Below are 23,765 nucleotides of genomic sequence, written 5' to 3' on the forward strand. Positions count from 1 at the left end.
AAACTATCAAGTTTACAACTCCGTAACTCAGCAAGAAAAAATGATATCGCAATTCTGTGAATTGTACCTGATAGCACATCTAAAGCGGACAAAATTGATATGTTACACATGAACCTCAAAAAATGGAGAAATGTGTAATTACAACTTTTGCAGAACCCTCGTAAACAACGTAACATATTCACGTATGATGTAAACTGACATAACAAATTTGTCCGCTTTGAATGGTCTAATGGATGCCGTTTACAGAATCGCGATATCTGTTCTTGATGCAGAGCTATTCTTTTGTAAACTTCGTGCTTCTATTTTTTTCAAGCGTCTGAATTTTTGAAAATCCTTTTAACAAAATTCAAGCCCTAAATCAAAATTCCACTTCCAACAGTCACTAGAATTTAACTTTTTCTCTCAAATGCAACAAATTTCATTAAAATAGGTCCAGGGGTTATCTCAGAAAAACGTTTTTGCGTTTTTACATGTATTTGAATAGGCCGCGTCGGAGTTGGGCCCGAGCTAAAGCTTCCTCTTAATAAGAGGAAGCTTTAGCTCGGGTGCTCCTATCCAAATACATGTAAAAGGAGAATTCGTTTTTCTCGGCAACCACTGCACCAAATTCGACGAGGCTTATTGCATTTAAAGGAAGAACTTAAAATCTAGTAACTGTTGATTTCGAATTTTTGAGTTAGGTCATCAATTTTTTATTAAAAATTTTCAACAATCGAACATTTTCAAAAAACGAAACCTACCAAGTTTACAACCCTGTAACACAACAACGAAAAATGATAGTACAATTCTGTGAATTGCATCAATAGTACATCTAAAGTGGACAAAATCGATGCGTTACACACGAATATAAAAAATTTTAGTAATATGGAAATAGAGCTTTTGCAGAACCGTTGTAACCAATGTAACAAATTCACGTAAGATGTAAAATCCCATATCGAATTTGTCCACTTTGAATGATCTAATGGATGCCGTTTACAGAACCGCGATATCTATTCTTGATGCAGAGCTATCAATTTGTAAGCTTCGTGCTTTTACTTTTTTCAAACTTCAGAATTTTTGAAAATATTTTTAACAAAATTCAAGCCATAAATCAAAATTCTGCTTCCAACAGTCACTAGAACTTAACTTTCGCTCTCAAATGCAACAAATGTCATTAATATCGGTGCAGTAGTTATCTCAGAAAAACATTTTTGCATTTTACATGTATTTGAATAGGCCGCGTCGGAGTTGGGTCCGAACTAAAGCTTCCTCCTAAACCCCGCCCCCCTCTGCTCCTTGCGCGTATGCTATAGTATTTGGCAACGTCTTACACACGAAATGTGCATGTAGCAGCAGCACAGATTGCACTGCTGAAGAAACAGGCTGAAATACCCAAGTTTCAAAATATAATTCAACACCCACAGCTTCCAGAGAAGAAAGGACGAAAGGAAAGCTTATAATTGAAAAAGAAAAAAGAGTTCACAATAAACACCGGATGAAAATCTTGAAAGAAGTTGATGGTACTATGTGCTGTACAAGTGTAGGTGAGCAGGAATGTTGCTTTGCCAGTGAAAACACTACCGAAGCACTGAGCAGCTTGTGGCATGTTGGCCCCTTCTCAAACTTGAGCGGCTGTGTTGACTGGTGAATATTCAGCAGGCAAAGTCGTTCAGGTGCCCCAAAATGTCAAATGCAACTGTCCTGCGAACAGATTACAACTCATGTTAAGTTTAAACATAGTACAAGACCTTCATTACATCAAGCATTCAAATGCGCCTCTCGTGATGCAATGGTTACAACTTATATAAGCATTTCACTGGTGAGCTGAACATAACTTACTACATGCCGTACATACTATAACAGATGAGAATACACGTTTTCATGGCTACGAGGACCATAGGTGTCTCGCTTTAGTGGATGATAACTATCGTGAGAATAGTTCTACAGGAGTGCATTAACAGATCACAAGCTGTATTGCATAATGTATCCTTTGAGCAGCCAAGAGGCAGCTGCTTTGACACCACACATTGGAAGCAACTGTTACAAGCTGCTGGCCAGTGATAGCAATACTGTGCAGAAACCAGTGAAGATGACTGTCACTGTAAATGAATACTAGAACACAAACATTTGCATTTGGGTCTACATTTTGAAGTGCAAAGGAGGCATTCTTGCTTGGCAATGTGGCTTTGTTGTTCTTCCAACTCTTCTTGGGCAAGGATGCATTAAGGGGGCTTTTTAGAGCACTTATTAAAGCAAATTTCAAAACCTTACAAGAGTTGTTTATTATTTGCACCTTTCCATTCGAGTGAGGAGCTCCTCTTCTCTGGATTGCTACGCACAAATACAAGGTGCACATGCTGCCTGCCAATTGAAAGGAAGACTAAAGAGAAATGCTTAATTAGTTTAGACTAAACAAGTATTCTCTTGAAACAGTATTTTTGTCCATTTTGTAGTAATTGGCCGATTACTAGAAGGGAAAGTTTCAGATTGATACCTCAGTGCCAGTATGTCAGCAGGCGTCATAAATATGGAGGTATTGAAGTGAATAGGTAGCTTTATTTGCCTCTTTGGCCTGTTTTCGTGGTTGGTCCAAGGTCGATGGCGTGACTTAGCAAGGAAAATGTTTGTTAAATAAGGCTATTCGCTTACCCTGACGATCATTGTCGATGGTTTTTGCAACTTTTTTGTCTCATATTTTGTACTTGAAGCACAGCAAAAAATTCTTACAACTTACTAAGTTCAGTCTTTCACTTCTATAACATACAATTTAGTCTGCAGTAAGGCTTTCTTTTGTTTGAGTGATGTTAATTAAAAGTCACCTGTAACTCATCAAATTACCTTTTGCTTGCTCATGCTATTCAGTGGTTGTTCTGAGTTGGAACAAAATGCCAACCATTCATACAAAATGCAGAGGGCACTGCAGCAGCTATGCATACTTACCGTATTTACACAATTGTAAGTCGACCTATCTATTAAATTTGAAGATCTGAAGTGGGAAGGTCGACTTACAATCGAAACCAAAACATGCTACCGTAAAAAATGCGAGACCAAAGGGATATCAGGGGAGCTACAACGTAGTTACAATTTTATGTGTGCTTTATGGCCCCACCCATAGCTTTCCGCTGTCCCGCGCATTTCTTCGCTTTTCGGAAGGGCTTTTCAACATCTTTCAGATTTTTACAACGCACACAGCACTCAAGTGGGGGGAGGGGGGGGGTCGATAATTCATGGGAGTGCCGCTGTTCCCTTTGCGGCGGCACCCTCAGAACAGCGGTGTTTGCGGGGAGTATAGATAGTTCATGGAAGAGCAGACGCTTGCGTTTCCCCATCTTTCCCAGTAGCTCTTTAATTTCAAGCGTTCGATTCGACTGCAGGCCCATGCTACTTCCTTGCTTCCTCAGTCGTCATGAGTGCTCCGAGTCCACAAAACATTCGGCACTTGTTCACAGCAGCGTTGAAGAGGGCTGCCATCCTTTACGCTGACGGAACAGATAACTGCACAGCGGGCCGCAAGTTTGATGTTTCTTAATGGGTGACACAAGAGTGGTGATGGCAGCGATGCAAAATTTTCACCTGTGACGGCAAGCAAAGAGGTTTCCACGGGCCGAAGTCGGAGCGCTTTCCGGAGCTGAAGGCAAAGCTTGCGGCGCACGTCGCCGAAATGCTTGATTGGTCCCTGCCAGTGACGTGCAACATGGTCATGAGACAGGCCTAGATCTTTGTCTTTTAAGGGCCTGTTCCGCTGTGGGTACGAGTGGGAGTGGATGGTGGCAGAAGACTGCGAACTTATGCTAACCGGACATGTCAAAGGAGCCTTCCTGATGGCTCTGTGTGGTTGGGTGCTTTCAGTGTATACTTACGGATGTATGCAAATGCACTTATGTAGGCAAATGCGGAATTTCGCTGGATGATGACATGCTGTGCGACCGTAGCAGCTACGCGATATGGGGGGGGGGGGGGGGTCAACTTACAGTCATGTAAATACAGTAGGTGCTTGATAAATGTTTCTTTCTTTCTCAAATACGGTAATGGGCACTTGCTATATCACGATACAATGCTGAGAATCTTCAACATGGTCCGGGGGCACTCATTTAATCAAAGGCGTTTGCTCAGTATAAGGTGGGACAAAAAGTGAAAACTGAACTGTACAGTAGAACCTTGTTCATACTTTGAGAAATTAGAGAAAAACGTGAGAAATAACGTACTAACTGAGAAAACGTACAATCAGAAGTCACTAAAGAAATTTACAGACTCAACGGTAGTTGACATCTGCGTTGCGCAAATCATTGCAGCATGAGGGTCCAACGCACGCCGTGCTGGTGGGACTGGTGGTGGACTCCAGCAGCCCACAATGTGCTTTGTCATCCTTACGGCTTTGGCAAGCTTACGTTTGCACTCCTCGAACTCAGCCTGGGTCAGCAGCTTCTTCGAGCTGAACATTTTGGCGGCGGGAAGTTTTGACATGCTCACTCAGTGCAAATTGTTGCAACACAAGAAGCCAACGCACATCAAGCTTATAGGACCGAGGTGACCCGAGATGCATGTTGTATTGAAAAAAAGTCTACTATGCAATGATGTCACTAAACTAGTGAATATATTTGGCAGACAGATCTATACAAGCTCTCCTGGAGTTGTACAGCAGTGTACTAACCATTGCACTCTTGAGCTGTCACCGACTCCAGAAAAATTTGTCAAAAAAAAAAAGATGCCAAAGCACAAAGCAAGATGAAAACTGAAACAAACACAGACACTGAAGTTCTAAGCATTGCCTAAATAGGCTGAGTTGCAACTAAAATGTGAAATTTTTATGCAGCCACACAGTAGTACAGACCTTGCCACAGCACGAATGAAGTCCAGGTCGACGAGGCACTTGTAACGAGGCGTGCTCAGCTGTTCTTCCCGACTCACTCGTTGCAGCAGACGAAGTGACACCAGGCTTTCCACCTTTGAAATTGATTTGATGCCAAAAAACAATGAGTTCTCAAGGAGCAGCTCAACAAAATATTGAGCTAATTCATTGACAATCGACTAGGAAGAGCAAAGGAAAGCACTATTTGTGAATAAATTAGTCTAGAAAGTAGTACTTACAAGAAGATTTGGCATGTCCACAAGGCCAGTATGACAATAAATATTTGAGGGATCTGACCAAAGATACTACAGTAAGGTTGTGCGATATTTTGCTTCATTGTATTCCATTAACCTTTCTACAAAAGTAAAACCTTGTTAATTCACAACTTATTAATTTGAAATGTTGGATAATTCAAACTGGGACAGTCCAGCCAAGATGCATAGAACTCCATGTACTTCCGTTACTTCAGGTTTCGTTAATTCGACTCCGGTTAATTTAATCCTGATTGAAGGTCCGGCCTGACACCCATGCATTTCTATGGGCCCAAACTTTTGTCATTTCGGTCCTAAAATTGGTCTTCACTAGATGATTCAAACTTGACCTGTCAGCATACACATGCCTGGCCTCTATGGTGAACACCAATAGCGACCCCTTTTAGTGGCAGTGTGTGTCTCGGCAGAACTTAGGGGACAGTGAGTGCATCGAACATATGTCAAAAAAATAATATATCCCAATGAAGAGACTTATTTCTGGCCTGCCCTAGGGCAATAACCAATTATTGTAGCTCACAATGTTTCATTATGGTATTTACCTGATTCTAACGCACTCTTTTTTCCATGAAGATTGGGCCAACAATTGCTGCAAGGTGCAATCAGATACGAAACGAAAACTGTCTTTGCAGTAATCGTACGCTTTCTCAAATAATGTAACACAAGTATACTGCAGCGAAACTGACTTTAGGAAACCAGACGCCATTGTTAAATGCATATTAGACCCCTGCCCATTTTCCTTGCTGAAAAATCCAGTTCACATTAAATTTCCACCTTGTTTAGGAGTTCAAATGTCATTTCTAGATTAGTTTTCTACTTTGGACACGCCAAAAGTGGGCATGTGCTTGATTCAGCGGCATACTAGACTCAGTACTCAGTACAGCTTTCCTTTGAGACACACCTGCAATTGCATTACTGGTACGTCCATGCGTTCAGCTCATTGCAGTTGGTCATGTAGTGAGTGTAGCCTACTCACCTGGGCAAGTGTTACAGCAGAGGGGGCCACGTGTTCATCCACAATGGCGTGGAAAATGGCCACTAGCCGGTTGAGGGGAAACTGCTTGGGACCCAGCAGATGCTGGCTCAGGTGGTTGGACTGTGGAGTGACAAATACTCCTGAATTGGAGCATACACATGACAAAGGACATTGTATGGCGTCCCCCCCCCCCCCCAACAGTTCTAATTTTGGGACCTCCAATTGTGAATTAATACTCCGCCTGTGTTTTATATCTCGTACTATTGAATATACATGAAGAAAGAATATTCAAAACATATGCAAATTGTTGTCATGCAGCAGCCATTTTATTAGTGAAAAAGAAAATATCAGCACTGCCATAAGTAAACCACAGCAGTGGCCTAGCGGTAGAGCATCTGTCTCGCATGCGTGAGGTACCGAGTTCAAATCCTGGTGCCGCCGGAAACCCACCGGTTCTTTTCCAATGGGTAGAGATGTGCCCTGGCCTGGTGCTCAGCTCTCGTGGCGGCTAACATTTTGAAGGGGCCCAATAGAGATTTACGAGTTGTCTAGGTGCCAGGTTGTCCAACTACGTATGGCCCTGAAGAGCATCTGTTGCGGCCGTGAGAGGCAAGTGCTGCCGCTGGGTACCTACCGGTAGAATAGGTACAAACATGCTTCTGGCCTGGTGCTCGGCCATTATCATGGAGTTTCATACAATAATTACTAGAGAGAACTCTGGCGCTGCAGTCATTGTACCACCGTGGGAATGATGGGAAGTACATGGATTTGTCTGGTCTTCGTACTTGTGGACTGAGACGTTTTTGTGGCTTTGTATATTACGCTATATAAATCTTATTGTCGTAAATTTCAGCGCAATCTATACTCTTCGAAGTGCAAAAGACGCCGCAAACACGCACAATTGCTATTAATTGCAATGATTGAGCTTGTCCAGGTGGCTAAATCGAAATGCACCAAGCGCCTCAAGGCACTGGCATGCCCGCAATAAATTCATAAGGGCGTTCCATTCGCTTGCCGGTACATGCGCCTGTGGCTAAATGGTTTCAATATCGGGCTTCTGTGCTAGAGTTCCCGTGTTCGAATCTTGCCGTTGGACAATTTTAATTATGTTTAATTATTTATTAGGCAGTACATTGTTGAAAATGACGCGATTACAAAGTCACAAAGCCGTTTGAAGCCAAAAGGACGAAGTTTAGGCAAATCCATGTACTTCCCATAATTCCCATGCTGGTACACTAGTGCCAGAGTTCCCTCTAGTAATTATTGTATGAAACTCTATGGCCATTATGGGACCTCAACGCTTGGAAAGGGGTGTTTGTCTCCAACATGAAGGTGTTCCCACATCAATAGAGGCACTGGGGCGCCACATGGGAAATGACCGCCAAAGGAGTGGCCCAGACATAACTTTCTTCTTCTTTGTGCTCACAGGAATTTCGGCGGGAATTCAGGGCACAGGCTTTCTTTCCCAGGCGTATTACCCCTGAAGAAAGCCAAATGCCAGGTCAGGGTGCATTTGTGCCCATTTGAGAACCAGTGGGTACCCGGCGGCAGTGGAAATCAAACCCATAACCTCCCGCAGCTGAGGAAGGTGCTCTAGAACATGCCATGACAACAGACACAGTGGAGCGAGCAGATAAGAGAAACAAAATTCAGGCAGAATATCGGATATCAACCAAACTTCGGAATAAAAGATTGACGGTCCTTGGATGGCAAGTAACCTTACACGGCAAATGTCATTCGGTAACTATCTAGCAATGGCTTCATCCTGTTATGTTGCCTTATCATTGTTGTCAGCTCCACGCTGTCATTTTCACTGTTCAAACCTGGAAATGAGAACAATTATGAGCTTGAACTGGCTCCTTAAGAATTTTTTAACACAGGAGTTTTTAGATTCTTTGTTCATAACCTTACATGAATATCAGTGTTAGAAGCTTGTTGGCTACAGCACCTAGTCTCAAGTCTCATGAGAGCATTATATAGTGACATTCTCGCAGGGAAACCAGAATGCATGGAAATCAGTGGCCAGAGTGGTTGGGTAGTACTACTGGCCTCTAATCACCATGAACCCAAAGCTACTATACAGGTTTATAGCACTACACAACTTAGAGCAATGATTTATGGGTAACATTATGGTAACTGTACAAGGAGATTAAAGCACAAACAGTGCATCAGAAATGTGGAAGGCTTGACACGCCCACCTTCAATTGCCAATCATCAGCTGCATGGGTGTATAGGTCAACGTTTAACCCAGACTCCTCAGAGAGCTGACAAACGTTGTTGTCTATTGACACACAAGTGCATGAGCTGTGGGACAACTGGCTTAGCTTGTAGCTTTCAGTGGACTCGCAGGTCCTTTGACCTCAATAAATATCTGTCCTGTTACCATGTAGTCCTGCCCTTCCCTTGGCTACATGGCAGCAAACAGGAAAGACCCTAAAACATCCACTATAAGTGTGTACCACTGTGCCTACTCACTGCATTTACTTTATAAGTGTGAGGTTAACCAACTCCACTGGATGATCAAAAGAAACATCCAAAACTCAATGCACTGAGGAAATCAGTTACAGCTGAATGAACACTGGTGCATCATGCCGCCCACAGTGCACGAGCTGCATGCGCCGTGGATCAGGCATGTACTGCAGTGGGACTCCTCTTTTGCGATTCCCTAAGAACGTTTGGCACCACCTAGTGTCGCTATGACAAAGCCTGCACTGGCGTGCAATGGCGTGCTGGTGTGTGTGAACGCTGAGAAACGTGTCACACGGCAGATGGGCTGCTCTCTTACACTTCTTTTCTAAACACGCCGCACCGTCTAGTGGTGCTGTCAAGAAGCCCATGCAAGGCCTCCGAGATGAGAAGCGTAGCACGCCAGTGCATGCGCTGAGCACTGTTCCCTCCTTTGTCGCGCACCCAGTGGCACATACACAGTGACCCAAGTTGGCGAGACGTTCATTTAAAAGCGGCACATACTGAGTGAATTCATGGCGCAGCTCACTATAGCATTGGCGTGAAAGACGTTCACTGAAAAGTGGCACATACCGAGTGTATTTGTGGCGCAGCTAGCTAAATCGTCAGGTTACTGTCCTTGACGAACCTATGTGACATGGGTTTGATTCCACCAAGCGTTAGAGAAATTTAAAGGATCTTTTTTATCATTGTAGAGCAGCACATACCTACTGGCGCTTATCCAATAACCCAAGTTGGCGTCAAAGAGGTTCATTGAAGACTAGAACAGACCAAGTGACAAACTACCCAGTACTCCAATTCAGCATCAAAGAGTTCCTTCAAAGAGTGGTACTTACCCACTCCATCATCTACCAATGTCAGTGAGAAAGAGGCCGTTTGAAGAGCCACAGATTTGTACACACTACCACATACTCAGTGACCCAAGATGGGCCAATGGTTGGTGTTGAACCCAGTTACCTCAGCACAGCAACTCGATGCGCAAACCATTCGTCCACAGAATACCCAGGGACCCAGGATGGTGGGAAAACGTTTAGAGACAAACAAATATAGATAGATAGTTAGCCTCTGTAAAGTACGTGAAGTACCGAAGGAATACTAACGCATTAAAAATAGAGAGAAAAAGGCCTCCAGCCTACCCTTTTCTGCCGTTTGGTTCCTGTACCTCGTGCCTGCATGAGAAGCAAGAAGCACTTGTACACTCCACGTGATGTCTCTTGGTACAGAAACCTTCCACAGCAAAGCACTCACCCAAGAAAATAACTACCTCAAACATGGCTCAATGCATATATCTATCGTTACTTCTTATCCACAAGCACTAACATTCTTTTGTGCACTTTGCTTATACTGTTGAAACCAATTATATCGAACCCTTTTACATAGAATTATTCCTTATATCAAACAATTTTTAACACTAAAACTAGTGAGAATATATAGCAAAAGATATGGTTACACTTAACAAAAATAGCAGCCACTACAGATATCGGGGGCAATCTCCACCACTAGAAAAACTGACGCTGCCGTCGGCATAACGTGGTACGAGTGATCACGTGGACACAGCGGCCGCGTGGGCTGCTTCTGAAACAGCGAAGCAAGCTGAAAACGAAAGTTCCACTTGCACTGCAGTTCGGATTAAGTGGGGAGGTTTTCCCACTTCGGCAGTCTAATTGACAACACTTGAAAGCACTATAATCGGTAGTGGCTGCCTTTGAAGGCGTCCAACATGGTAGGCTACTGCTCGGTGCCGCAGTGTGAGACGCATTCAACGGAACCCGGCGTCAGCCTTCACGCATACTCGCAGGACAAGAAACTGCGTGAAGCTTGGATTGCAAAATTTAGAACCAGCAAGCAGCCATCGGCTACAACTCGGGTATGCGGCAAACACTTCCGCAAGGAAGATTTCTGATATAGTATTGAGGTTGCGATGTTCAGTGAGTAGCAGAAATTGCGCACTGAGACGTTCGCCCATGCGCGCTGTCCAGCTAATGTCATGAAGCTTTGATCTATGAACTCGTTGATGCTAGACACTGGCAAGTTCACTGGAATGGAAACGGAACAGTAAGGAGCATGTTAATAAAAAAAGGCATGGCATATGCTCATGTTTGTGTTAGCACCAAACAATGAATGTACTATATTGGATTAACAAAAAGAAGCAGCGGGAAATTGCTTGCTGAGAAGACTGATAAACGTACAGTGCAATGCAACTTGAGAAATAATGGTAATGAGACGTCCAATAATTTAAAAGAAATGAAAAAAAAAAAGACTGGGTCGTTGCGATGGCACATCGCAAGTCGCTGTAGGCGTCGGAAGTCCCTAGTTATAACGAAATTATTTTGAACTACTCCATTAGCGTCCATGCAACAATGGTTGCTTGTGTACTGTCAAATGCATGGCACGTACTGTCAAATGCTTGTGTACTGTTAGCATGGCACACAAGTCAACCAAAGAAGTCAGTAATTGAACCCTAGAAAAAAAGTTATGAAAAAGCAAAGCAACAGAAACGGTCACTATCGAACACACACAGAACTTCTAAAAAGAAAGCAATGTCAACAAACATCGTCAATAATAAAATGCCTGTTCTCAAAATCAGGCATCACCTAGACAGGCATCACCACCTGTACTATCTTGAAAACAGGCATTGAGGATTTGTCAGAAAGTGCTTTGAAATCTGTGACGCATGGCAAATAAAAGTGGGAGCAAATGGTGAGGGTACAGCAGCAGAGAGCCAAGGTTGAACTGCACTCTCTCATGCTTCAGAGTCAACAGCCAGCCCAGGCAGAAAGATATGGCGCAGCTAAAATTTCAACAGAGCTGTCAACAGAGTGCTGCAGAGTCTAGGAAAAAGAAAGGGGTGCTTCCAGCACATCCCTGTGGTCACCTTGACAAAGAACTTGCGGTCTGTGCCCGGAGGGTTGTATGAAGCCAGGTAAGCTGCCAGCAGTAAGAACCGTGCATGGAATGGCAACTCGATTCGAACAGGCTGCTGGCTTCCACTGGGCAGACATGCAAAGAGACACAGACCCTCAATTGTGCACTCGTGGGATCTCCTGTGAATTACAGAAAATAACTTGAATGGTCAGCATGAGTGCACATGACATTATTTCCTGCTGAAAATATTTATTTTCCTTACATATTCAAGCAAAAACAGCAGCTCAAAATGAATTATTTAACAAATTTTAATGTGTGTCTTCAAAAAACAAAAAATAAACAAAGAATTGCCTTCACTGTGCAAATAGACACTAAACCAAAACTCCACTCACAATGCTCATAGCAGGCTACTGTCAGAGCCAGACTAGCCAGCAACATCGGCACTGCCATCACGAGATGGGCAACAGAACACGTTCTTGTGTAGCTTGACGACAATGATGATACATCACTTTCAGTCTTTGATTATGACAGCTGATTAAAAGATAAGTTATTTTACATGTCAAGCTAATGGCAAATTTGCATCGTGTGTTTCCAGCATTCCAGAGATTTGCATGCCTCACAGGAAGAACTATTAAAGTAGTTAGTTTAAGCATGTGAGTGCCATTGTAATGAGTGCATAATAGGGATTCCTAAGTATTTCAAACGATGTGCACTTTCTAAAACATGATCATCCGATGTGTTACTTGAACGCAAGTTTGCGCTTGCTTGTGTTTATATGCGTAAATTTTGTTTTGCTAAGATTTCTTTCCAATGTCCCATTTCGCGCACCCCTCGTCTAACGCCTATAAGTGTCCCTTCAATTTAGTCTGGTCATCTTCACATCTTATAGGGGAATAAATCAAACAATCATTAACAAAAAGCTTCACTTGTACAATTGCTTCAACTAGAAAAGAAAAGTCGTTGACGTACAGCAAAAACAGTATCGGACCCAAGACGGATTCTTTGGGAACACCCCAATGCCCAAGCAATGGGCTTGAAGTACAACGGTCAATCCTTACTGCCTGCTGGCACATAGACGACAGCACTAAAAGGAAAAGCACTCTGAGAAAACCAATGCAAGAGAATGAAAACAACACGTAACACTCCTTGGGGGAACCAGAAGATGGAAAAAAGAAGACATGTGGAAAACGTTAGAAGTAGACAGTACTGTGCACCCGGATGCCTGTAACAGATGAAAGCAGTGCCACTATTCAGAAAAACCTATTACACAGAGTTACATACGAGATGATATAAAAAAGAACACAGAAAAGCTACTTTGATATCAAATGAATAGGTAATTTTTCTTGAAAAAAAAAAAAACTGTCTATTTGGCAGCAGTTAAGACATATGTATTTATTGTTTATGTCATGTCACATGGTATGTCAAACTTATTCCAATGTTTCAATGCTCTGGGTCAACACAGGTATAATCCTTAAGGCGCAGAGCGTACAATACGTGCCAGTGATCGTGTTTGCAAAGAATTACATTGCTACGTGCCGCGGAAACGCCTGAAATTTCAATCCGAACGCCATTTCCCTCTTCACTCGCGGCGAATCCGCCCAGAGAGGAATGGTGATGTAGTCGTGATGATGTCTCCTGTGCCTACGTAATCGGGTTCACAGTGTGATGTTGCTCGTGGTGACACGTGACTTCGATAATTATTCAAGACAACATCTGTTATCTGTGCGATCTCGCTTGAATTGACGAATATAAGCTTAGAAAAATAATAAAACACACAAACAGAATGTCTGCGTGTTTCCTGTTTTACTTCACACTGAAGCAAGAGAGATGTACAGTCAACAGCAAAAGTTTACGGGATGCGGTTTCCCCTTCAAATGTGAATTCCTGCACTGTTAAGGCATGACACTTCGTATTTAGTAAATCACTGTGTAGGTGGTTAAGGCCACTACATGCTGGAACATTTAATTCGAGCCTGTGTGACCATGCTTCGCAAGAATTCGGCTTCTTGGCAGATCCTGCGTCCCATAAACTTTTGCGGTTGACTGTACTTCCGCTTCGTCTGCTTGTTCCCACGGTCGTGTGGTCACGTGCGCAGGTACTGAAACTATGCCATTTTTTAGCGCGTGATCATTTTTTAGCGTTCCAGCGCATTATGACGCTCTGCGATCTGCTTTTTCTGCCTCAGTATTCGTGTAGCACTGAATTATACCGCTAGTCATGTTTCCTTGTGCACAGCGCGCAAAATTGTGCGCTGCGCGAACTAGACAACAGCTCATGCACGGCACGGTCAGCGGAAACGTGTAGCGCAGAAAAAAAAAGTGATGAGGAGAAAAAAAATGAAGCCGGGGCCTGTGATGTATGCGTCACGCGATCCTCGAGGGCTGGTATGGGAGAATGCAGGGAAGGAATTCCACTTGTGAAGCCTAGATGGGGTGAGTGGAGAGAGCATCTTGCTTGGCAGTGGAACACATCTGCTGAAATCATGGGTTCGCAGCACTGAAATATTTCTATCGCAGCTATTAATGAGCCGATTTTAAAATGTTTGCGGCAGAATGCTCCCAAGAGGACATGTAACAACTTCCAGCGTATAAACAAAATTTGCTATGGGGCCTGCTGAGGGGCCCTTTAAAGAATTTTCTGCGTCGAATTGAAAATATGATAAGTATTTATTTAATAGAGACACTGCACTTGTTTCTATAATTGTGTGACATGACGTTTCCAACAGGGGCACAATATTGGGACAAATTCCTAACAGCAGACAGTACCCTGAACATTGCTGTGCTGGCGATAGTTTCTGTAATGTTGCACCTTCTATGAGCAGCACGCTCATTAGAGCTGCAGTGCTGGCAAAGCGGGATCTCAGAAATCGCCAGTGCAGTGCAGGGTCCTGGTGTTATGTCAACACGTGGATCATGTTTCCATCTAAAGACACCCTGTGGTTGGATGATGTGCCATGCTCAGCTATGTATTTTCAGAGGTAGGCTATCTACTAGTGAAGTGCGAATGCTGAGACATTTTTTGGGCTGTAATCCATATATCTAGCTAGGTCTGTGACTTGCCATTAGCATCCTGTTGAGAACTGGTTTTCCATGATGTCTGTAGAAGCGAAATAGCGAGAATTTCTCGCATAGAGAAGTCTGTGGGTTATCATGGTCAGTGAGAGGCTAACATATGATTTTAAATGTACGTATGTTAATACAGTTGAACCTCGGCACAACAAACTTCAATATAAACAAACTATCAATATAATGAACTATTTGACTTTTTATAAACTTCTGTCCATAGAAAACTATGTATTTGGAGCCTCAATGTAACGGAGTGTGTTGTTTGCGATTTCAATATAATGACATTTCGCTTCCACTGCAAAGGAATGCTGAGACAGTAAATGGAAACTTCTGCAGATGCAGATGGTCAAATGATTGAATTACAAGCGGTTGTTTGTAAATGCAGCTCTTAAATCGCAGTGCAACAAGAGCGACCACCTAGTGAAGCCGCATCTTGTTCCGTATAAAGTCCAAGTGTGATAAGATCCTATTGTGCCCCGTGTACTTTGCGCTTTAGGTATGAGTGAAGGTGTGCAAAAGTGAGAAAGAAAGATGATCGCTTTATACACGAGTGCCGCCTGCCCACGAAAGCAAAGGGAAAGAGGGGAGGGGAACAAGCTTGCGGTAACGCGATCAAGCGCACGCGAGGGGCGGGGTAAGTTGGCGCCCGTCGCAACTTCTGGCATGTGTGTCAGTCGTGGCGGCACATGGCTGTAAGCGCGGCTGAGCGCATATGCAGATGCACGCCTTGCTTTAGAGGTAATCTGCCGTGTGTGCAAAGAGTGGGCGTGCCGAGACCACATGTCATCATGTAACTGTAAGCGCGTTTAGTATTGGAGATTGTGTAATCTCGAGTTTTGGTGACCCGTTTGAGCGAGAGGCCGATGAAGCATTCACTCCCTGCTGCTGGCACTTGTCATGATAGCATCGTCCTAGTGCGGGTCGCGCGGTCAGCCGTGGGGGCGGGGTGCATGCGAAAACGTGGCTGGATTCTCTTAATTTGTACCACCGATGTGAAGATATCGTCGACGTGGAATGAAGCTATATCATTCATCGCCAACTCCCAGATTCATTAAAACTAATTGTTTTCTCATTCAAATGTGCTTTTTTCGATTGCCCGATAATTAAGAAAATTCTGCAGGCCCTTTCCGTGTAAGCAAAATCGATCGGTGACTGTACTTATTTGAATAAAAAGCTGAATTTCTATACAATGAAATTTTGATATGATGAAGCAAGTTGCTGATTTGACCTACTGTATTATATTGAGGTTTAACTGTATAAAAAGATGTGTGTATATACAATTTCGATATAATGGAATATCACTGCCGCCGTGAAGGAATACCAAGACAATGAAAACTTCCACAGACGCAGACGGTCAACCAAGGCTGCCTGTGAACGCGCCTACCAAGCTGCGCGCTAGGCAGCCAACAGTGACCGACCATCGAAGTGGAGCAGCATCATGTTCCTTGTAAGGTCCAAGTGTGATAAGATCCCATTGCACCCCGTGTACTGTATGCTTTGGGTGCAAGCAAACGCAAGCGAGGTTGAGTCAAGAGGGTTTATGGCTTGATGAGCTTTGTCTTCCCATGTGAGAAAATGGAAATGGGTGGAGGGGAGCAAGCTCATGGTAATGCAATCAAGCACGCACAAGTTTAGGAGGTCGGAGGAAATAGGGGGCAGGTTAGCGCGCATCTCCTTTTCTAGTGTGGCTGTGACTGCATATGGCTGTCAGTGCATACATAGCCCGCTTTCGGCGTGCTTAGTACTCGAGGTTGCATAATGTCGACTTTTGAAGCAAAAGGCAGACGCCAGCAATTTTCAGGATAGCGTTGTCTCACTACAGGTGACACTATTGGGGGCGAGCTCCACCACTGGAAAAGCTGGCGCCACCGTCGGCGTGTCGTGGCATGAAGGATCATGTGAACACAGCAGCTGCGCCGTCTGCTTCGGAAGCGCTGAAGCAAGCTGAAAACGAAAGTTTTCGAAGTCCGAAGTCCTACCTGCGCTGCGGTTCTGATTAAGTGGTGAGGCTTTCCCGCCTTAGGTGTCTGCTTGACAACATTTGAAATCACTATAATAGGTAGTGGCTGCCTTTGGAGGCATGCAGCATGGTAGGCTACTGCTCGGTGCCGCAGTGCCGAACGTACGCAACGGGGCCCATTGTCAGGCTTATTCACACGTAGTCGCAGGACAAGAAGCTCCATCAAGCCTGAATCGCAAAACTTAGAACTAGCAAACAGCCATCGGCTACAACTCGGGTATGCAGCAAGCACAGACGCGAGGAATATTTCTGCTACAGCGCCAGGACTGCCATTTTCGGTGAGTAGCAGAAAATGCGCACTGAGACGTTCGCCCGCGCTCCCTGCTTGGCTAATGTCACGATGGTTTGGTCTATGAACTTGTTGATGCTAGACACTGGCAAGTTCACTGGAATGGAGAGGGAATGGTAAGAAGCACATTGAATAAAGGCATGGCATATAGTCATGTTTGTGTTATGAATTAATGCACTGGATTACAAAAAGGAAGCAGTGAGAAATCGCCCGCTGACTGCACACAGTGCAACGCAACTTTAGAAATAATATTGAAACGTCCAAGAATTTAGAAGAAAAAGAAATATTGAATTGTCGCGACGGCACATCACAGTCCCTTGTTAAAATGAAATTGTGCTTGAACAGCTCTGATAACATACACGTAACAATGGTTGCTTGTGGACTGTTAAATGCTCATATGCTACGGCCTAAAGCTCACAGCACGGTGCGAAAACGCTCTCAGTGAAAGCGAAACATTGTGCGCGGGCATACATGCAGACACTCAATCGGTCGCCGCAAACTCGTGTGATCACTGCATGCATTGAGGCTTCGTTCTGTTATGCGTCATTTGGTTATACAGACCGCCCACTGTTACAACATATTTCACATAGTTTGCACTCAGCGATTGCCGACCTTTCACGCAAGAAGCCGGTTCGGGAAATGCCATCGCGACGACCGCACGCAGTGGCTTTCACTGTACGTATTCGGTAAAGAGATAGCATCTGTAAACGATTCTGTGCTTTCAGTCTGCCCAAGATTATTATTTCGGCAGTAATAAAGTTTCCTCGTTTTGAGAGTACTTACAGAAATGTACAGGAGGGCTGCCGCAGGGTGTTATTATTAAGCGCCGTAAGCCAAACCTACGAGGAGCGCGCCGCATGATCCCTCATACTACGTGAGGGAAGCTCTTCCGATAGATGGCGACTCCGTAAGTTCTCTCCGCCAATAAGCCGTGGAGGGCAGATAGGACACGCTGGCTTAGTTGCTTACTGCCAATGTGAAGATATCAACATGGCATGAAACTATATTGTTCATTGCCAACTTTTAAATTTAAGAAAATTAATCTTTTTCTGATGCAAATTTGCCTTTTCTAGTTGCCCAATAATTGGCAATATTGTGCGGCCCCTTCCGTGTAAGCAAAATCTATTGGCAACTGCATTTAACGGCATGAAAGGTCGAATTTCAATATAACAAATCAAATTACCGATTTTACCAACTTTGTTGTATCGGGGTTTAACTGTATATGCAAGGGTTCTAATTTTCATGTCTTATATCTGTGCAGAAAAGATAAACCCTGTTACTATATATTTCTTAACTGATACTGTATGGACTCATGTAAAGGCAGCACTTTTTTTCTTGCAATTTTGATGAGGTGTGGCACTTACACGGGACTGAATATTTTGGTTAAAATGGCGTCGGACCAGCCGGTGACTTGTGCACTTTCCAGATCTTGTGCACACCCCAGCTCTCGCTATCTAGTAGCGGCATGCGAAAGTACGTATGCAGTGCACGAAAATTCACCTATGCATGCAGGCATCATCAGGGCACTGAATGCAATTGCTTCTCTGTCGAAAAATTTTCCCCCAAAATTTTTGCCTGCCAAATTGAAAATGTGGCCGCTAACGTGAGTCTATATGGTATTATGTACAAAGATGTGATTTCTGACAAATAGTACTATCAGTTTAGTTTCTCAAAATTGTGTAATAAAATTATGCACTGCTACCAAGCATTTTATTGACCTATGCTTATTAGCTGACCACGCAACAGACACCAAAAACATATTGGTATGTAGAAATATGATTTCTAAGCTGGTTGTCGTCTTATGTTTCACAAGATGGTCTTTACTCAAATCAGTCGTATGCATTCTAAACAGTATAAAAGCTTTTGCATGCATGCCAACTTCTTGCATCAATTCAACATTTCAGGTTTTATTTGCAGTATGAATTAGCATCGGTGCAGTATCCAAGCCACTATAGTCTGCAGCCACATAATCGCCACAAATCACTAGGGCCACAGTTCTATCCACAAGAGATTGGCCACATACACATCAGTCAGTATAATTTACTGAACAGGTAAGTTTGCTTTTCACAGCATGAATGTGAAAGGCCACAAGAAGTACATCTTCGTGTTGTCTCGCTAAGTGCATCCGCATGTACAGCTAATTTCCTGGTAAGATCAGCAGTCCAGGGATCCTTTATCAGCTTTCTATACATTCAGTGCACTTTTTGTGAACTGAATTGTCTGAAAAGGTATTCGCTTTAGTCAAGTCTATTGTTGTAAGGAGCACACACATGGCATGGCTCGCAAGTTGGATGTTCTGAAGCTGCTCATAGAAGCAGTGTTGATGCAGAGAGAGAAACCAGCGGCATTTGCCACAGTTCTTTTGCCGCAAAGACAATTAGTTTTAGAGTAGCCACGGAGAGAAATATAATCTGCTTGCACGTCCTAACAGCAGATCTGACCATACAGTTGTGTGAAATGCCTACCTTTTCTCTCGAAGGTAGACAGATTGGAGACGCTGGCGGAGGCGTGATGCCACCTCTTTTCGCCAGGAGGCACAGCTGTCACCTTCGGGGGTGGTGCCAATGCCAGCTGCAGCGTGTTGGAGCTCCCGCAGGCTAAGGGTGGTTCCCCCAAGTACAGTGGGAAGCAATGTATCACCGCCCAACAGCTGGCTGAGCTCCGAAGCAGTGTACTGCGGGAAGTGGATGCGGTAGGGCGAACCGACGCCTGCTTCCCGGAACTTTTCCCAAGGAACACGTGAGAGCAGTATACAACACAAAGGCCGCCCTGACAGCTCTCGCAGACGTGCCAGTGCCCCCAGCAGACCTTGGCCACGTAGTCTTTCAGCCTGGTCCACAACCTGCAAAGGTTCAAAAAGTTGAGCTAGCTAGCATTTTGAACTGTAAAAAATTTGTGCATGGCAATAAAAACAGAGACAAGAAAGGAACACAGGAACAAAATGGACTCCATTCTGTCTCCATTTTTATTGAGCTGCACAAACATTGTACATTTCAAGAAGATGGACCAACTAGCTCATGAGTGTATTCTTCTGGAACTATGTATACCTATTTCAAAGGCATGACACAAAAAGGCAAGAGAAAGAGAACATATTTCTGCATCCTACATACATTCCACTTTTGTGTACACCTTTCCATACTTTTATCATTGCCAGCCTGTCTAATGTCCATGGTGGGTGGGACAAAGGCCAGATATCTCCAATAACAACTGCCTTGCATTGGCAAAACCCACCTTAGGCCTGCAAGTTTCAATGGAAAACTGAAACAGTTGGTACGTACTTCAGCTCTTAGTTTGAAGCAGCACTAAGTTAAAAATGGAGAAAACAGAAAAGGAAGTGCAATTAATTGCAAGTCAGCACTTGCCCTGTGCACTTCCTTTTCTTTTGTCCCAATTCTTACTCGTGGAAAATTACAAGGTGCTTGCAAACTTTTTTTAAACGTCAACGCTCCATCTATATTTTTGCTGTCATCAACAGCATTTCTCTTTCCTTTCTGACCCATTCTGTTAATAGAACAGAACATCAGTCACTAATTCTACACATTAAATGACTCTTAAAGCCTGACTTCTTAATGTTATATATGATATTCATCTGTACATGATCTCACATTCATACTAACACCTTCCTACCTTTTGACCTTATATTTATTACACATCCAAATTGCATCCATGTAAGGGATCATACCAAAACCACAATATAAAGCCAACACATCCCTGCAAAGGGATGCCAGCTTGGCCCATTCAGGTAGCCTTTGGATAATTCCCATTTTCCATCTCTTAGTCTAAAAAAACTGGATCCCCATATTTTAGTTTGAGGTTCCCTTTGAAGTAGTTGGGAGCATTTTTAACTGATTTCTGCTATTTTTTCAGAGTTCAATGACCAGGCAAAATAAAGCTACCCATCTGCATCCTACCAACATTTTCCTTGCCTACACACCTATAGGCTTCAAGGTCCAGCCTTGCAGCATTTTGTGAGATGATTTGATTCGCTTTTAAGGTGGCCCAAAGCAAACTGCTCTGGCCAGAATTGTATGCTTTATCTCTCTCTCTTTCACTCTTTTGCACTGCAACTCATAATCTTAAGCTGACTTTTGGTCAATCCATTTTTTTTTTCAGAGGATACCTAAGACTTGACTGCTAAAAAAGCATGTCCTTATCAATATATTCAGTAAGAAAAGGTGCAGACTCACAATGTAAGCAGGGAGTGTTTCTGGCAGCTCTTCTGCAAGGTGTCTCACAAAGTCGCACAAGTTGTCACAGGCATCAGTACTCCCAAACAGCTGACTCAGTACAGCACCAAACAGCAACCGAGGAGTGTAAGTCTCCAGGCCACTTACAAAGGCATGCCGCAACTACACCAGGAAAGACACCACACCTTTAAATATATCGCATGACATCACACCTCTGTGCCAACCTGGAAGCTGGCTTACAATCAACACCAAGTCAATACTTCCAACGCAGTCTTACACTTGTCACATGTGCATATTTAGGCGAATTCCTGAAGACAAAAAAAAAAAAAGGCCACCTCTGCTAAACGAGTGGCTTACTCGCCCCAGCAGCAACTCAACACCATCATTTTATACCTGGCTGAAACTATCATTCACTACAAATGAGCCTCGGTAGCATGCACTCGAGCCTCGACAAGCTCCGTCACAACAGCCATCAGTAACAGTTCAGGCAGCCCGAGTGGCATAAGTACATGGAACTGTCCATTTTGCCAGCAGAGTAGGCTGTGTGGATTGGTGCCGGCACTTTGCCGCCACTGGTTTTGCAGTCATGTTACCAAACTGCGGACATTCTTTTGCAACCATGTGGAAGTTTGTCGACAGGATACTACAAAAAAATAGAAATGCTCGCGGCCGTAAAGGCAACTTTGATTATTTGTAGACAGAACAGACTGCTGGCTTTCAGTTTGGTCTGTCTCCAAATTATTAGAGTTGCTCTGCCAACCGGATTTTTCGCATTTTTTTTCTTTTTCTTAGGTATTCTGCCGGCAAACTTCCACTGCTTCCACACGGTCGCCGGCAGTTTGGTAACACGACTGCAGCCAGAGCGAAGTGCCGGCACTTTTTCCCTGCCTGCTGCATAGCTCTAGCTCGCGCTGTCGTCACGCACATCTTTCACTCGTTCCTGTGCATTTCACCACGCGATTCATCACAAAAGCAGGATCAAGAGTGCAGCTGAAGGGCATACTCACGTTCAGTGTTTTCATGATACTGTGCACGGTGCGCGTCTTGCCGGTGGACGCGTGGCCGTAGACGAAGATGCATTGACAGGGTCCGCCGAGGGGCTGCAATAAAACGATCGTTAGGAATACATTTTGAAACGTACCCGCTGCACTTACATGAGCCATCGCTGTAAGAATCGCCTCAATTTGCTTTTCCCGACATGGATTTTGAGCTAGCACCGACTGCACGCTTCCAACATCCATGATCAGCTCTCCCGTTTCGTTTCTGGCGGGCGTCGACCTCGGCCATAGCCAATAGACAAAACCGCAGTCAAAAGTCTGAGCTGTAGCCACTTGTAGCCGAAACTGTGTCGTCAAAGGCATAGTATAGTAACTCTATGGTCAAAGGAGGCGGCACGCGGAAACAAAAAGAAAAGGAGAAAAACAAACAAAACTGGAGATATTTCTGAAAAGCGAGATAAGCATGAGGCTGTAACTTTAGTAATAAATTGCCCAAAACTGGTGATAATCTTGTTCACAACGATCACCATCATATAGGTGTTCTGTGGATCACCGCCCTTAACACCGCCAGGGTTTGTTCTACGCCACCAGAATCATACGGTTGCTTAAACGGGGCTTTAACGGTTGCCCAGTTTGTATAGGTGTTCTGTGCTTACACCATTACGCCGTGTGACACTCTCACATGGTTCGCCACTCTTTACTGTGTGACTGATAACAATCTTGTTCACAACGATAACCGCCCTTGCCACCGGTATCAAACGATTGCACAGTTTGTTTGCGTATTCGCCGTATCACCGGTATCACTCCTATCACTTGGTTCGCGACTCTATACTGTGTTAGATAACATTTTGCTGCATCATTGGCCTCGCCCACACGTTAGCAACACAAAACCAGCTGCATATCACCCGCTGAACTGTGTACCTAGCGAGAAAAGTGCTCTGTAAAGATACATGTAGCAGCAGCTGGCATCAAGCTACATCTACCTAGAGTCACTCCGCTGAGCACCGCCCCCTACGTTTATTTTTTTCTCTGACCAGCCGCCGGTTCGCTCTCAAATCTGCGCAAGTGAAGAACGCAACATTCAAGTGACGTAAGTAAAAGTATGACGCAGTACGTTAGTATTGCTCACTATATTTCTGACGCTTCGCAGCCTTGTTACGTACTAAGGAAGTATTATATGCGTGAAATTTTGAGCATGTTTTTTTTTTTTTCTCGTGCACATGTGCGCACGCTCATGTGACTTCGTCGACTTTCTGAGCTCGTTACCGACGTTATTTGTATTCGAAAAGCAGGCGCGTTACTTTAAACTGAAAATGCTTATGCTCGAGCATGCGCGAGCTAAATAGGCGGGCTTTTTTAGGCTTGTAGCGCTGCACTTACATGACCCATCGGTGTTTGAATCGTCTCAACTCAAAAAAGTCATGGCATACCAACTCGCCCAAACTGCACGCTTTTAGATAGGCGGAGTTGTTTGCAGCCACAGGCCCACCATGCTACGCCACTCAGACGCGAAACTAAATATTTTTGTCGCCGTCAGCTGAAAGTTGCAGACGTCGCAAAACTCGCACTGCGTGGCAATAAGCATTTCGCTGCTGGTATTAAGATCCATGTTTCAAGCTCGCGAATTAAATAATGATGGTGCTGATGTGTGCCCCTGCTGGCAGCACTTGATTGGCAATATTCGAACTATGCATGGTTGTATTTTTCAAAAGCGAAACTTCCTTGTTCAGCACGGTTTCGCAGCCGTCGTTTATCTGGCCGGATATATACCTAAGCGGTATATAACCGGCGGATGTAAGCTC

General features: G+C 44.0%; 2 protein-coding genes across 2 annotated transcripts in view; one reads left to right on the forward strand and one right to left on the reverse strand.

Moving 5' to 3' along the window:
• Nucleotides 1-1,368: 1,368 nt before the first annotated feature.
• On the reverse strand, nucleotides 1,369-23,367 carry Orc5 (origin recognition complex subunit 5). The gene is made up of 10 exons (XM_065452436.2): nucleotides 23,344-23,367; nucleotides 22,120-22,308; nucleotides 21,973-22,065; nucleotides 20,966-21,127; nucleotides 19,244-19,620; nucleotides 11,415-11,529; nucleotides 9,676-9,708; nucleotides 6,074-6,193; nucleotides 4,811-4,923; nucleotides 1,369-1,680 (listed from the first exon to the last, which is right to left on the reverse strand). Exons 1-10 carry the CDS (start codon nucleotides 23,350-23,352, stop codon nucleotides 1,632-1,634), a joined length of 1,260 nt encoding a protein of 419 aa, XP_065308508.2. The 5' UTR covers nucleotides 23,353-23,367; the 3' UTR covers nucleotides 1,369-1,631.
• Nucleotides 22,550-23,765, forward strand: part of LOC135918760 (pantetheinase-like) — a 30,270-nt gene continuing 29,054 nt past the window's right edge. Inside the window, exon 1 of the mRNA XM_065452434.2 lies at nucleotides 22,550-23,053. The gene's annotated coding sequence lies outside the window, so the exon portion shown is untranslated. The remainder of the gene's footprint in view (nucleotides 23,054-23,765) is intronic.

The sequence above is a fragment of the Dermacentor albipictus genome, chromosome 1 (genome assembly GCF_038994185.2).
Source record: "Dermacentor albipictus isolate Rhodes 1998 colony chromosome 1, USDA_Dalb.pri_finalv2, whole genome shotgun sequence".
NCBI classification, from domain to species: domain Eukaryota; kingdom Metazoa; phylum Arthropoda; class Arachnida; order Ixodida; family Ixodidae; genus Dermacentor; species Dermacentor albipictus.

Bases quoted from the DNA above. Each gene is read 5' to 3' on its own strand.
- Orc5 (XM_065452436.2), bottom strand. The intron at 11,530-19,243 runs GTAGGCATTTCA...ATGTCTGCCCAG, and splicing joins GTCTACCTTCGAGAGAAAAG to TGGAAGCCAGCAGCCTGTTC. The intron at 9,709-11,414 runs GTGACCACAGGG...CTTCTCATGCAG, and splicing joins ACCGCAAGTTCTTTGTCAAG to GCACGAGGTACAGGAACCAA.